Below are 16598 nucleotides of genomic sequence, written 5' to 3' on the forward strand. Positions count from 1 at the left end.
TCTTCTCCCACTGCCCCTGCTTAGGTTCCCTCTCTCGCTGGCTGTCTCTCTCTCTGTCAAATAAATAAATAAAATCTGTTAAAAAAAAAAAAGAGAGAGAGAGAAAAGAAAAAGAATAAAGAATAAAGAAAAAGAAAAAAAGAAAAAAAGAAATGGGCAGAAAACATGAACAGACATTTCTGCAAAGAAGACACCCAAATGGCCAACAGACAAATGAAAAAGTGTTCAACATCACTCAGCATCAGAGACATACAAATCAAAACCACAATGAGATACCACCTCTCACCAGCCAGAATGGCTAAAATTAACAAATCAGGAAATGACAGATGTTGGTGAGGAAGTGGAGAAAGGGGAGCCCTCCTACACTGTTGGTGGGAATGCAGACTGATGCAGCCATTCTGGAAAACAGTATGGAGGTTCCTCAAAAAGTTGAAAGTAGAGCCACCCTATGGGTATTTACCCCGAAGATACAAATGCAATAATCCAAAGGGGCACCTGCACCCCAATGTTTCTAGCAGCAATATCCACAATAGCCAAACTATGGAAAGAGCCCAGATGTCCACCAACAGATGAATGGAGGGGTGCCTGGGTGGCTCAGTTGTTAAGCGTCTGCCTTTGGCTCAGGGCGTGATCCCGGCATTCTGGGATGGAGCCCCACATCAGGCTCCTCTGCTGGGAGCCTGCTTCTTCCTCTCCCACTCCCCCTGCTTGTGTTCCCTCTCTCGCTGGCTCTCTCTCTGTCAAATAAATAAATAAAATCTTTAAAAAAAAAAAAAAAAACAGATGAATGGATAAAGAAGATGTATTATACATATACAATGGAATATTATGCAGCCACCAAAAAACTGAAATACTGACATTTGCAAAGACGTGGATTGAACTAGAGGGTTTTATGCTAAGTGAAATAAGTCAATCAGAGAAAGACAACTATCATATGATCTTACTGATACGTGGAATTTGAGAAACAAGGCAGAGGAAAATAGGGGAAGAGAGGGAAAAAATGAAACAAGACAAAACCAGAACGGGAGACAAACCATAAAAGACTCAATCTCAGGAAACAAACTGAGGGTTGCTGGAGTAGAAGGGGATGGGAGGGATGGGGTAACTGGGTGATGGACACTGGGGAGGATATGTGTTGTGGAGAGCACTGTGTATTGTGTAAGACTGATGAATCACAGACCTGTACCCTTCAAACAAATCATACATTATACGTTAACTAAAAAAATAAAGAGAAAAAAAATACATGCATAAGTAAAGAAAGTATATATATATATATGTACATACATCTCACGATCCAGGAATCTAAATTCACTTCAGCAAATCCAACATCTCTGCTTTTTCTCATTAATCTTTTTAAATTAATAATAAGAAAGAATACTGCCGAATTTAATATGAGGAGACACAATAATCTATCATTACCTCTGAAGAAAGTGGGTTGAGACAAAGCCATGCCGATCATTTGTGACAGGATTTCGGAAGAGTTTGCTTTTGGTTTGTGCTGTCACTATGGTTCCATCAGCCAATGAGAATCGATACACCGGGGTTTCTGCATGGCCATGGATATAAGCTGTTGGAGAATATATGCCATCAATAGTGACTACAATTGGAAAAACAGATACATATAAGAAAGGAGAGAAAGGAAATGTACTCCAAGTGGCACATTTTCAAAATCCAGTGAAAAGACTGGACTTGCACCGAAATTACAAGCAGGCCAAAAGAAGAATACTCAAGAACCACTTTCCTACCCCCCACACACAGAACAGCCACGTATGGCCATTCACATACTTAATGTTTTATGGTACACATCACAATTAGAAGACCAAGAATCAAACTCAAAATTCTTTACCTTCTTGATAGTGACGTTTCTGGGACCATGACTGACCATCATTAAGACTAAAAAATCTCTGGATACACCTTCGGATTATATCCTCAAAGCCAGGTCTCATGGAGGATCTCAGTGAATTTGTATCTATGTTGACAACTTTTCCTAGTAAACAGGAAATAAAGATTTAAATCCAACCCACAAGTATTTACTGATTGCAAACTGCATGGCTTAGCACTGAAGAATAAAATAAAGACACTAAATCTTTGCTCCAGCTTCTCTGCTACAACCAGAACTTTTCTTTTTAAGGACATAGTCCTAAAAGGACACTCTTACATTAAACGTTCTACTGTACAAAACATAAGAGAGTATCACAGAACTCCTTTCACTTTCTGAATGTACAGAATATGACGTGTCCTGATAATCTTAGGTTCATTTTCACTTAAAGGAAAAAAACAACACCTACCACTAAAATAGTTCATCTGAAGACATTTTGTCCCTGCAACTATGATAATACCTGCCTACACAGCTAGCAGAACAATTCTTTCCATCTGAGAAGTGACTGCATTTTTGGACACTTAAAATCTAAACCAGGAAGGTTAACCAAATACTCATTTCTACAATTCTGGAAGTTTCTGACAACTTTTGTTTAACATCAAATACACGAGAGACAAAATTTATACAACTCAAAAATGTTACGAAATTAAAGGTTTCATGAAGACGGTCCTTAAAAAAATGGATGGCTACTAGGGCTTTCCACACTTTCTGAGCAGTACTAGGGCAAGCTGGCAAGAATAAACACATTACAAAAAGTGTCAAAAAGGAGCCAAGAAGAGGGGCGCCTGGGTGGCTCAGTCGGTTAAGCATCCAACTTGATTTTAGCTCAGGACCTGATCTCAGGCTCATGAGATCAAGCCTAGCATTGGGCTCTACGCTGAGTGGGGAGCCTGCTTAAGATTCTCTCTCTCTAAAAAAAAATAATAATAATAGTAATAAATTTTAAAATATATTTTTTTAAAATAGCCAAAAAGAAAGTAGTCGACCACTGTCAAAGAAAGAGTGGTATGAGGAGAAAGCACCAGCTATGTTCCATATACGGAATATTCAGAAAACATCAGTCATAAGAACTTTGTCAAAGAGACCAAAATCGCCTCTGATGGCCTCAAGAGTTGTGCTTTTCAAGTGAGCCTTGCTGATTTGCAGAATGTTGAAGTCACATTTTAAAAATTCAAAATAATTACTGAGGATGCCCTAGGCAAAAACTGTGTGATCAACATTCAGGACATGGATATCCACAACAAAACATGCTCCCTCGTCACAACATGTTAGACTATGATTGAAAGCTCACGTTGTTGTCAAGACTATCAATGGTTGTTTCTGTCTGTTCTGCATAGGCCTTATAAAAAATGCAATACCAGATCTAAATGACTTCTTATGCTCAGCACCAACAGGGTCCGCCAAATCAGGAAGGCGACGGAAATCCTGATCCAAGAGGTAGAGACAAATGACTTCAAAGAAGTAGTCAATAATTTTATTCCAGACAGACTGGAAAGCCTTTTCTATATCTCTCCTAGTCTATTTATCCTCTCCATCATGTGTTTGTCAAAAAAGTAAAAATGTTGAAGAAAATCAGGTTTGGATTGGGAAAACTCCTGAAGCTTCACATGGTGAAAGATAGTTCTAGAAATGCTACTGGGGATGACAAAGGCACTAATGGTAGATGAACTGACAGAGGCCCCAGTCTAAGAATCTGTTTAAAATTCAGACCTTTAATGACGTATTAAAAAAAAAGAAGAAGAAGAAAACCTTAACGGGGGGGGGGGGGGCCTAAGAAGAAGGGACAAATGCATTCCAGGAAAGACTAAACGTTTATGCACTGTGCCAAGAATAAGGATGTTCAGTCCTCCACCACCTCCCCTAAGCTTAGCTCCAAGAGCCAGATGACAAACACAAAATAGATGCTCAGAAAAAGTTTACATCAGGGACAGAGAATAAAACCCCTCCAAAAAATAAAGTATTGGGCTGAGTGCAACAAACCTAAGAAAGAACAGGTAGCAAATGGAAAATACCAGCTATGGTAACATGGCTCTCAGACGTGACCCAGATGAAACTATTTGATTTTTCCTGCTTAGTAATTTCTAACTTTTATAATAAAAAGAAAACATTCTAGTCACTAAACTACTTGAGTAAAGATGTTCTATTTAGTATTTTCTATTACAAAATGTGAATATTGTTATTTAGGGAGAAAATTTAGTCTGCCAAGTCATAATAGATACAAAGAAAGAACCACTCTAGAAGGTAAAAATTCCTGTCACCAGGTTTGACTATCTCAAGGTAAAAAATTTTTCCAATATGAAATAATATTTCTCAGTGTAAACAGACTAAATTAAGAATACAAAGAACTTTTCTGCTATTGTTTCATCTGTGAAAATTAATCTCAAGCAGGCTCAAGGCAGGAAATTGAGCCTGGCATAAAATGACTGATAACTATAAAAAGAGCTTTTTTTTTAAACAGTAAAATATTGTTAATATGTATGTGTACATAATATATATATATACACATACACACATATGCACACACAAAATAGCTATAGGTATATTAGATGTTTATTTAAACCTACTCCACTTTATCAAATTACTTATTGCAGGTCCACATAACGGACACAAAACAAACATTACAGACTTCAACATCAGGCAGACCCAGCTGCAAATTCTTTCTTATTAAGCCAGGATCTTGGACAAGTAACCCAACCTGTGTCCATCAGGCCTAGTGTTCCTCATTTCTGAGACGGCGCCTAGAAGACAAACCTTGGCATCACCATTCAGGGTTAAAGGATCACAAGAGTAACACTGAAGGTAAATATAGATAATACTGCCACCACATCTAACTTCATCATCGTGCTTTATCACTTGTACTGGCTTTAATTCTTTATTCCCATAGTCAAAAAATGGCAGACCAAGATTGAAGCTCAGGGCACCTGGGGGGCTCAGTTGGTTAAGCGTCTGCCTTAGGCTCAAGTCACAGTCCCAGGGTCCTGGGATCAAGCCCCATGTTGGGCTCCCTGCCCAGCGGGGAGCCTGCTTCTCCTTTTCCCTCTCCCTCCGCTGCTCCCCCTGCTTGTACTCTCTCTCTCTCTGTCTCAAATAAATAAATCTTTTTTAAATTTTTTTTAAAAAAACTGAAGCTCATGTTGATATTAAGAGTTACTCCCAGTAATTCTCATTAAGTTACCAATATTTTTGAAAGCTTATTTATGAAAAATGGGTTTGAAGTTAGAGAAAGAAATACTAACTTCTTTTTTTTTTTTTAAGATTTTATTTATTTATTTGACAGAGATAGAGACAGCCAGCGAGAGAGGCAACACAAGCAGGGGGAGTGGGAGAGGAAGAAGCAGGCTCCCAGCAGAGGAGCCTGATGTGGGGCTCCATCCCAGAATGCCGGGATCACGCCCTGAGCCGAAGGCAGACGCTTAATGACCGAGCCACCCAGGCGCCCCTAGAGAAAGAAATACTAACTTCTGATCTGAAATACTATTTGGAGAGAAAACCAGGTGCCTCTACATTTATTTTTTTTTTATTTGAGGGATTTTAAGTGTCAAATATACCTAACACAAATGCCAGGGGTTTTAGTGAATCTTAGAGTTGCATAAGGAACATAAGAAATAATCCATGCAAAGCATTCATTACAGTGAGTGCAGGCACTTACATGATAGTGTAGGCTGCAGAAATAGCTAACTTTTATAAAAACTCCCCAGTGAACAAAATGTATACACACACATACACCAAGTGTTTACCTGAAAGATCATGTCTAGTAATAAAGCTCTCAGGGTTTGAGGGAAATGCTCTTTCTCCTGTAGTAATGCGGCGTGCTACACAGATCATACAGGACTGCAAATCTACAAGAAAAATTTAACCAGGTAAGAATTATACTTAACTTCTGGACAAGTCTATTCAATAGGCAAGTAAGGATGTAGAATTCAGTAAACGAATACAACAATGGAAATCACAGAACTACCAATTTGGCCACTGTTTGACAGACATCTCAAACATGTGGTCAACCTTACCTTCCCCTTCCTCCATCATGGCTCGTGGCTGAGACAGGGCAAAGCATTGCATTGTTTCGTATCTCTGGCGCATTTCAGGACCAGTGTTTAAGTCTTCCAGAATATCATGAGGTGTTTTCATCAACATACGGCAATTAAATGTATGGCTTTTTTGTCTCTGGGTCTCATTTGTCCAGGCAACCCCATTAACTTTGGAAAACAAAAGGAAAAAAGTTTTTAAAAAACTGGCAACTCGGTCTATGACTATCATCAAGAATTTAAGCTGTATTTTCTCATAACTATGTTTTTCATACTAATTTCTACACAGACATTTCACAGCGGCAATATATATAATATTGGAATAACTTCCATTTCAACAGAAATCTCACCATTTTGAAACTCGCTATATATTTTGGCCCCATGATATGTATACCAAATTCTAAATTCACTGAGGTCATATCTGAAACTTTTGCTATTAACCACCTGCCTTTCTGCACAAGTCTGGCCACTCTGCTTCCCAAGATGTACATTCAATTTTCTAAGAAATGGTCAAGAGGGGCACCTGGGTGGCTCAGTCATTAAGCATCTGCCTTCAGCTCAGGGCGTGATCCCAGAGTCCTGGGATCGAGCCCCACATCAGGCTCCTCCGCTGGGAGCCTGCTTCTTCCTCTCCCACTCCCCCTGCCTGTGTTCCCTCTCTCGCTGGCTGTCTCTCTCTGTCAAATAAATAAATAATCTAAAGAGAAATGGTCAAGAAAACAGTTCTTTTAACTTATTTAGAAAATACACATTAAAAGCCTACCTGTAGATTTCGGTAAGTTTTTAAGAAAATCCTTTCTGTCTTCTTCATGCAAGATATTGTAGACACTTGTGTTAACCAGGTCTTCTTGCTTATACTGCAGATACTGTGTGACATTTTCTGACACAAATACAATGTTTCCATCACGATTCACCACAAACAGGAAACCATCCAATGCCTAAAGTGGGATATGTTAACATTGACTATTATGGACTGAATTGTAGCCCCACCAAAATTCACATCCTGAAGCCCTAACCCTCATAAGAACAGGGCTCTAATCCAATAGGACTGATTTTCATATATAAGAAAAGAGACACCAGGGACGTCCATACAGAGAGAAAAGATCATGTGAAGACATAAGGAAAAGGCAACCATCTACAAGCCAAGGAAAGAGGTTCAGGAGAAACCAAGCCTGTCAACACCTGATCTTGGACTTCCAGCCTCCAGAACTTTAAGAAATAAATTTCTGGGGGTGCCTGGGTGGCTCAGTCAGTTAAGCGCCCAACTCTTGATTTCGGCTCAGCTCATGATCTCAGGATCGTTAAGACTGAGCCCCACATCAAGATCCACACCTGCTTAAGATTCTCTCTCTCTTCCTTGCCCTCTGCCCCTCCCTGGCTCTCTCGTTCTTAAAAAAGAAAGAAATTTCTGTTGTTTAAGCCACCCAATCTGTGATACTTTGTTATGGCAGCCTTAGCCAATTAAGGCGCCAGACTTAGTACTAAATAGAAATTTTTTTTTTTTTAAAGATTTTATTTACTTATTTGACAGAGATAGAGACAGGAGATAGAGACAGCCAGCGAGAGAGGGAACACAAGCAGGGGGAGTGGGAGAGGAAGAAGCAGGCTCATAGCAGAGGAGCCTGATGTGGGGCTCGATCCCATAACGCCGGGATCACGCCCTGAGCCGAAGGCAGACGCTTAACCGCTCTGCCACCCAGGCGCCCCTAAATAGAAATTTTTAAAACTACTGTTCATTTAACAACCACCACAAACAATTATCGGCTACCATTTACCATTTCTATTAACATTAGCACAAATACTATATAAAAAAATAAAAATTAAAAAGAATTGGGGAAAAAGATAACTATAGTCAATGTAAAATCTGAATCATTGTCTAATCTACTTTTTGAAGAATTACACCTTGAAAGGAGCTTTAAAAAATAAGAAAATCATCCTTAGCACTTCCCATTTTTCTTCTTAATACCAAGCTATAGGCACTACACTACTCCTTAATGAAAATTTACAAAGAACTAAGTTGATCAACTAAAAAGCAGTTGGAGTAAACTAGCTGAAACAACAAAAGTTAACAGGTGCACTTTATGAAGAGCCTCCCTGCTCCCAACTCCTGCTTTAAAGTAAGAGAAACATGCTGTAGGTGCGACAGGTGAATCAAACCTATTTAAGAGAACTACTTACAAAATTTTTAAGCACATTACAAAAGTGTATTCTTAAGTCTTAAAAATTCCTCAAAAGTATAATACACTTGCCTGAAGTAAAAGTGGCCCTAAGGAGTCTTTATCAATAACCCCCTGTCCTGTAGAGGATACATCAGCTTTCTGAACATCATCATCATTGGAAATAGCTTTTCCTGAAAAGACACAAGGCAGTACTACAAATAGCATATGTTTCAGTTACAGATCAAATTCACCTTCACGCAGCACCCAGAACAAAGGCACACACGGGCATACATACGCACATATATAACATTTCCTGATAAGAAAACAATGCTACAATTTTTAAATGTTAAAACTTAGGATTTACCCAGGAGGGCAGGAAATACCCTCAATTTTCCTTCACTACTGCATGTATTATCCATGGCTTCCTGAAAGGAAGCCAACATGTGACAGGGTGAGAACACAGGCCTCTATCTACTTCTCTATTAACCATTTCTCAAAGAGTAAAGTTGGTCAACTCATTTGTCCAGTCTGACACAGGCTAGGCTCAATTAGCAGTAGTCCATACATGAGCAACAAGGAAGCAAAAAGACAAATGTAAACACAATTAACAAGCTCCTTCTGAAAAGACTTGAGTGTTTTTCTTACTTTGTATTACCTTGCTCTTTTATTTGACGTATCTGTCTTACTGTTTCCTTTAAAATTGCACATTTATCTGGTTTGACATTGAAATTGTCAATATCACTAAGATTAGCAGATATCAGTTCAGCCAATTCTTCAATATATTTACTCTCCTGCTCCCGTCTCCACTTTTCACCACTGCAGGTAAGACTGAAAGAGAAGGGGGAGGTCATGAACACACATATCACAAAAGAGCAATGAGCAGAACCAGTCTCTACACAACACCAGTACCTTCATATCTAAACAAATTAAATTTAGCCAACAGAAACCATCAAAACCTTGTCTAGGAGGAGTAGTACAATATAGTAGAAATTCAGGCAAACCTAAATTCAAGTCCACCTTTTTGTAAGCCTGGTGGCCTTGGGCAGACTTAGTTTCTTCATCTGGAAAATGAGGATACATAGTCTTTACCTCATACAGACAGTAAAACAACAAACAAGTAATAAGGAAAACAGTGTTAGCTACTTATTAATGACAAGGTTTTATGGCTTATAGGTCATTTTTTACTTTGCAACAATCACATTAAAACTCAAGTTATACTGACCTTGGCAAATACTAAAAAGGCTAGAGTCACACTGCATAAAATGAAATATTTCTATTTTTTAAACTTCGAACTTCATCCAGGAAAAGAATGATGAAACCCTACACAAATGCCTAAATACCAACTTACAACATTTTCCTACAGGAATTCAAAGAATCTTACTTGTGATAATCTTAATTATCTATTCCTAACTCTTACCTACCTCCGCCCCTGAGAAATGCTTCATACTGCATCAAAGGTGTTAGTATTAAGATTCTTGCTTCTATCTGAATCAGCAACAAAATTTCTATTGCATCATAAGGATGTCCGTCTGATCACTATGCCACACTACTTACTACAAAGTGAAATCATATTATTTAAGCAAAGACCAAAAAAAATCTAACCAGAGAATATAAACAACAGAAAGCGGAAATGCTATCTTTAAGCAAAAATATAACAGTAGGGGGAGGAGCCTGTCGTGAAGCATCAGGAAATATACTGCTTACCCTTGTCCTGGAGTATCACATGGCAATTTGCGTTTTCGTGAATCGGGGGCCAGAGGATCCAAGGAGTTTTCTCCTAATCCGCTCATCGTGACTATACATCAGCAACTAAGAAAGAATAATGATAACATGAAAATATTATAAAATACCCATGACTCTGTAAAGCTGTTGTGTGCTTGAATGGCTTAATCTTATAATTCAGAATTACACTCCCTACGTGGTTAGATAAATTTTTTTTTAAGATTTTATTTATTTATTTGAAAGAGACAGACAGCAGGAGCAGGGAGAGCAGCACAGGAAGATGGAGAGGGACAAGCAAACGCCTCACTGAGCACGGAGACCGCAGGGCTCAGTCCCCGGACCCTCAGATCATGACCTGCGCCAAAATCAAACCCTTAACCAACTGAGCCACCCAGGGAACCCCATGGTTAGTTAGATAATTCTTAATATTCTTTATTACAAATTTGTATTCTGAAGACAACGTCAAGAGTTCATATTCCAGTTTAATTATGCAGAACATCCAACTCCAAGACTAAAATGTTTCTCGAGTCCTACTAAAAATGTGTATGTTAAATACTACAAAGGATAAGGAAGGCATCTTCTTCATATTTAATAACAAGAAAAAGAGACCGCCAACTCTTCAAGTGATGAAATCCCGAGGCACCGGGCTGGCTCAGTCAGTAGAGAAGATGACTCTTGATCTTGGGGTTGTGAGTTTGAGCCCCAACACTGGGTGCAGAGATTATTTAAAAATAAAATCTTGTAAAAAGAAAAATCTTAAATTTTATTTTTTATCCAAGAAAGCACAAATTAGAGCTTATCTTGTCATCTGGTAAGGAGTCTTCAAATGACAAAAGTCTAAATTTTTTTCAGGCTGTTTTCAAGTAACACACGGTTTTCCTTTAAACCATGTCATCAGTATTTATTACCCACTGTGTTGTTCTTCCGTGACTTCAAAATAAACCTGGAATGTGTAAATAACACATAAACTCCACTATGTTAGGCCTGGAGAGAACACATACAATAAAAAGTTCAAGGGGGAAGAGGGATTTTGACATGATCCACATAGCAACAATTAATATTAACTGATGGAAATGTAATATGTTTTAAGATTTCAGTGATAGGGGCGCCTGGGTGGCACGGCGGTTGGGCGTCTGCCTTCGGCTCAGGGCGTGATCCCAACGCTATGGGATCGAGCCCCACGTCAGGCTCCTCCACTGTGAGCCTGCTTCTTCCTCTCCCACTCCCCCTGCTTGTGTTCCCTCTCTCACTGGCTGTCTCTATCTCTGTCAAATAAATAAATAAAAATCTTTAAAAAAAAAAAAAAGATTTCAGTGATAAAGAAAATAAATGTAGGGTGCTTCTTGTTGAAACAAAAACAGGTTTTAACATTCAGTAGCTTATAATTTTAAGACATCTACTAAGCCTTCACTTACTAAGAACTTTATTTGTCCTAAACTCTTGTTTAGGAAGACAATCATTGTTCTACAGAACTCCAAGTCCATCAAGAAGTTCAAACTTCCCAAACTACTTTTTTCTTTTAATATGTTAAAATGCATCTTGCAGTCCATCTATATTTTTAGACATGTAGTGAAGGACATAAATTTCCACTAGGTGGCAAAATAACACCAGGAAAGGAGACATAAAAATTCAAAATTTCACACAAGATGCCAATGAAACTTAAAATATGTGGCTTTTAAAAAATCAAAACCATATGATCGTTAACCAAGAGTTCTAGATTATGACATCATCTTTACATATGCTGTAGGTATGAATTAAATACCAACAAAATTCATTCTACCTATAATTTTGCTAGTAAAATGTAAAAGCTGAAAAGCTGAGATGTTTCCAAGAGTGTGTTGTTTTTGTTGTTTTTTTCCTCACAAGTTAAAATAAAGGAGAGAAAAGAACTTAATGTATCTTTGATTAATAGTAGCTCAATATGGGGTGCCTGGGTGGGTCAGTGGGTTGAGCGGCAGACTCCTGATTTCAGCTCAGGTCATGATCTCAGGGGTTGTGAAATGGGAGCCCCAGTTGGGCTCCACAGTCAGCAGGGAATCTGCTTGAGATTCTCTCCCTCTCCCTCTGCCCCTGGGCGCACGCACACGTTCTCTCCCTCTCTCTCTCTCTCTCTCTCTCAAATCTTTAAAAAATAATAATGGCTCAATATTCTGATTTTGAAGCATTCCCAGATCCCACAATGCCAGAAATACTGCATTCTTCAAAAATGACAATGTCATAAAAGACAAAAATCTGTAAATATTCCAGATTAAAGAAATCTAAAAAGAAATGATAAATGTGATATTTGATCCCATACTGGATTCTGTCCTAGATAGGGGAAACGCTATAAAGGACATTAATGGATCAACTGACAAAACTAGAATATGGAAGATAGGAATATTTTATCAATGTGAAATTTATTTAAGTTGAAATCTGTACATGTTTATTTAAGAGGCTATCCCTATTCTTAATACTTACAGTTAATGGGCCATTATATATGCAAATGATCCTCCAGTGGTGGAGGGATGGGGTTTATACACATTTTAAGTGACTGATTGAGAAAACGAACAGAAAGAGAAGTGAGGGAGAGGAAGGAGAGAAGAGAAAGGAGGGCAGCAAAACACTGACACTGAGTGAATCTTGGTAAGAGAAAAATTTTTAAATTCTTTGTACTATTCTTTTTCTTGCAACTTAAAGTTTAAAATTATTTCCAAATAAAAAAGTTCTAAAGTATGTCAGTTTTGATTACCAATTTTCCTATTTAAAAACAGTGAGTTCTTAAGTACAGAAAATTTAATTTTAGCTACATCTCAATACACACCTGGTTTTGTATTGTTTCATTCACAAAGTTATTTTTATTTTTTTTTCAAGATTTTATTTATTCGACAGAGATAGAGACAGCCAGCGAGAGAGGAAACACAAGCAGGGGGAGTGGGAAAGGAAGAAGCAGGCTCATAGCGGAGGAGCCTGACGTGGGGCTCGATCCCACAACGCCGGGATCACGCCCTGAGCCGAAGGCAGACGCTTTAACCGCTGTGCCACCCAGGCGCCCCCACAAAGTTATTTTTAAATTGAGTGGCAAACCATCCAGTGAGTAATAACATTTCTTTACTTTAAAGATATAATCTATTCCACATCCTAGATATTATTTTCTTACTCTGATATCAACCATAAGCTGAATCCCCAAAATTGAATGGCAAACTATTTAGTGAACAAATAGCATTTCTTTAATTTGAAAGATACAATTTATAACTATAGTCTCAGTATTATTTCACCTTACTTTGCTATTAAACGTTAAGCTGAATCTCCAGTACAGTTGAAGGTGCCTAGCATTTAATAAGTGGTCAATAAATGTCTTGAATAAATATTGAATAAATGGAACATTCAACTTATTAAGTCATACTTTAGAATTCCCTTCATTCTAATCTATATAATAGTTCAAACTTTTTAAATTTTTCACTTCTACACTTGATACTGGGATTTCACCAAAATAAGTTTTAAAGGCATAAATTACATCAGTAGAGAATGAAAAACCATGACACTCTCTTAGATTGGAAGAAATCAATAACCACAATTACCAGTCTAAACGAGAAATGCATACAAGTCATTCATGTTAAGTCAATTTTTACGTGCATGTGGAGAAAAATAAGTATGTCAAATGCATCCATATATACAGATGTGACTCTTTCTCTTGATCTGGCGTAACAACAAGCTATAATGTGCATTTGACTGTGCAGTCTATGTGCTACCAAATTTACTCTTTTACAGAATCCACTGATCTCTAGTAACAAAGGTAATTACCCACAAATGTGCTAACACAAAATTCTAATGTAAAACCATGAAGGTATCTTTTTTTTTTTTTTTTTTAAAGAACAGGTTTGCCGGGGCGCCTGGGTGGCACAGCGGTTAAGCGTCTGCCTTCAGCTCAGGGCGTGATCCCGGCGTTATGGGATCCAGCCCCACATCAGGCTCCTGGGCTATGAGCCTGCTTCTTCCTCTCTCACTCTCCCTGCTTGTGTTTCCTCTCTTGCTGGCTGTCTCTATCTCTGTCGAATAAATAAAAATAAAATCTTAAAAAAAAAAAAACAGATTTGCCAATTTCTTGTCTAGTTGTTACTTAGATATGAACCCTGGAAACACGCCATATTCATTGCACAACACCTGAAAGACCACATGATTTCCAAGAGTGAATGATAAAATACCACACAACGAAAAAAATCAAAATACAGCAAATGCATCTTCCTAAGTTTCACTAGGAAAAAGAAAACGTTCAACACGAGAAATGAAAACTGTAAGTATTTCTGTCCAAAAAATAAGTGTCAGTACATACAATAACTAACACAATTATTCCTGAGCACAAGTGACTATGACATACTTTAGAGTTTTGTTTATTTGGTATTAATCTTCATTATAAAAATAGAAATTGTAAATAGCATCTGTTTTATGTGCCAGGTCTGCTGCCTGCTTCTCAGTGGCAGAGATGGACTCAAATTAGATCTACCTGAGAGGATATATTATCTAGTTTGGTAAATTACTCTTGTTAAGGTATGAAAGGTAAATGCCTAGCACACACCCCCTAAATCGAGACCATTTTCAGTCAGTAGTCGATAATTAGGGTGGGAGGGGAGAACGGATTACATACCAGACCCATGAATAGATCATTTTTCCCAAAAAAATTCTAAAAGAAACATAAATCAGTAACTGTACAGCTTACATTTTTACATCTTAAATTACAACCTATCTAGTTTAGAGGATATATGGAGTTGGTAAAATCCATATTCAAAGGGGAAATAATATAGCACAAGAGTCTCACAGTGTCTTTGATTATAAGAACAGCCGATGAATATTAAGCCCCTTCTAAAGTCTGACTCCCTACAGTTAAAGATCCCCTACACCATAAAGAATTAAGACCACAATACATATTGGCCCCTCGTGTAATCTGTACTCTTGAAATCACCTCATAAATCCAATAATGACCTGCACAGATATATTTTGAAGTTGCTAATGAAGAGACGTTCCCCAAGTGATGATGAAACTAGAGACACAGCTCAACTACACTTCCAGGTAGAGTACAATCCAATCACAGTTTTTTCAAGCCCCTGACACTATAGTATGAAAAAGGACCAGAGGAGCAACGGGGTGGCTCAGTCGATTAAGCATCTGCCTTTGCTTCTCAGGTCATGATCTCAGGGTCCTGGGATCAAGACTCAGTCAGGCTCCCTGCTCAGTGAGGAGCCTGCTTTCTCCCTCTCCCTCTACCCTTACACCCCCAGGCTCGTGCTTGCTTGCTCCCTCTCGAATAAATAAATTATTTTTAAAAAGAGAAAGAGAAAGAAAGAAAAGAAAAAGAAAAGGACTAGAGTGGAGAACTTTTCATCGAATCAGAATCCAAGCGCCCAAAATGTACTCAGTCTTTCAGTGCGAACTCAGCCATCTAGATCTTAAGCCATTTTACAATTTTTTTCCTTTTCTAAAATGTTTCTACTAAAGAGTCCTGTGCTATCTACTTCGATATATTGATATGACAACACACTTTAAGCTAAGATTACATTTAAGCAAGATATTCTATGCAATTTGCTTCAAATATAGACAGTAGCAATTTAGAATAATTTTCAATGCTATCAAAATCTAATGTTACCTACTGCTATATTATTTGGAAAAATCAGATTTAAAATAAAAATCTTACAGGAATTGGTTAGAATTCCTTATATAAATACTACAGGCCTTTCTGTACACAAAAAGCTATGGTACATGTTAAAGCTTAAACATGCTCAGAATACAAGAGAAACTGCTAAAAAATGAACATTCTTCAACTAATTCAGGCTAAAAAGCAGAAAGAATTTATACTTGCCAGCTCGAAAGAAAATGTTAGTATATGACTGAACAGCATCAACTAGCTTTCGTTTGGGTTATCTGCAGTTAAGATGGGAGAAAAAAAATATTGACTGTATACGACTAACTGGCCAGATGGACAAGGATACAGGAAGTACTCCTGTCCAAAAAGGAAAGATACCAATCAACAATGCTAATGCCCATAATTGGGGGGATGGAGGGCCATGCAAGGCCAAAATCCAAAATGGGGAGGATAGGTTACCCTGTAAATCTCAGATGGCACAGAGACCAACTAAAATATTTTACTTTTCCTAAATTAATAAGGGAAAGGGAAGGGGATAAATTTTGTAGCTGTACAGTGCTGGGCATATCACATATTCTGTGTAATTTCTCACAAGGACTCTCCAAAGTATGTACTAATATTTCCATTTTACAGATTAGGAAGTAGTTAAGTAACTTTCCACTGGATCACGCACAGATGCCGGATGGCAGAACTTACTCGGAACTTTATAACCAACAAAGTATCTATCAAATGTTCCTTGGGCATTTTATACCTCACCAAAAATAAACCATTTATACTATTAAATCACACCACCTCCAACCAGTTAACCAGAAAATTTCTCAACTCATCATTAAGAACACTGAGAAGTTGTACACTCAGGGTTTAGGGGTATGCAGAGTATCAGGGGCAGAAGCAAGGAGCCACTCAAACTCAGCAGGCACTAATGCTGCTATTCCCCTCAAGCCCCTAAAAACTAACCACTACTCTACAAGTCACCAGATAAATTGCCCTCTGAGGTGGTCTAATATTAACCATGACCCTTACTTCCACTTGAGATGAATAACAGTCAATGGCTAACACAGCAAGAAGAAAACTTAAAATCAGAAATGCACGAACTCTGCCCTAAAAAAGTATGTCAAGTCTTTTTATTCTTGGGTTTTCTAAGATTAAATGCTGGGGCCAAAAACTTTTGACTATCCCCCCAGTAATTTAATTTATTT

The 16598-nt window shown here is 38.0% G+C and overlaps 1 protein-coding gene across 4 annotated transcripts in view; it reads right to left on the reverse strand.

The window, feature by feature from the left end:
* Positions 1–16598, reverse strand: part of NCOA3 (nuclear receptor coactivator 3) — a 137046-nt gene that overhangs the window by 23508 nt on the left and 96940 nt on the right. For all 4 annotated transcript variants that reach the window (XR_004619395.1, XM_034639863.1, XM_034639861.1 and 1 more), the window contains 8 exons: positions 9768–9872; positions 8719–8891; positions 8154–8254; positions 6668–6842; positions 5887–6075; positions 5617–5718; positions 1847–1987; positions 1420–1567 (listed from right to left, as the gene is read on the reverse strand). Coding sequence is in view for 3 of the 4 variants with exons in the window: in XM_034639863.1 (XP_034495754.1) it covers positions 1420–1567; positions 1847–1987; positions 5617–5718; positions 5887–6075; positions 6668–6842; positions 8154–8254; positions 8719–8891; positions 9768–9853 (1115 nt within the window). In the remaining variant the exon portion in view is untranslated. The remainder of the gene's footprint in view (positions 1–1419; positions 1568–1846; positions 1988–5616; positions 5719–5886; positions 6076–6667; positions 6843–8153; positions 8255–8718; positions 8892–9767; positions 9873–16598) is intronic.

This window comes from Ailuropoda melanoleuca, chromosome 13, assembly GCF_002007445.2.
Source record: "Ailuropoda melanoleuca isolate Jingjing chromosome 13, ASM200744v2, whole genome shotgun sequence".
NCBI lineage: Eukaryota > Metazoa > Chordata > Mammalia > Carnivora > Ursidae > Ailuropoda > Ailuropoda melanoleuca.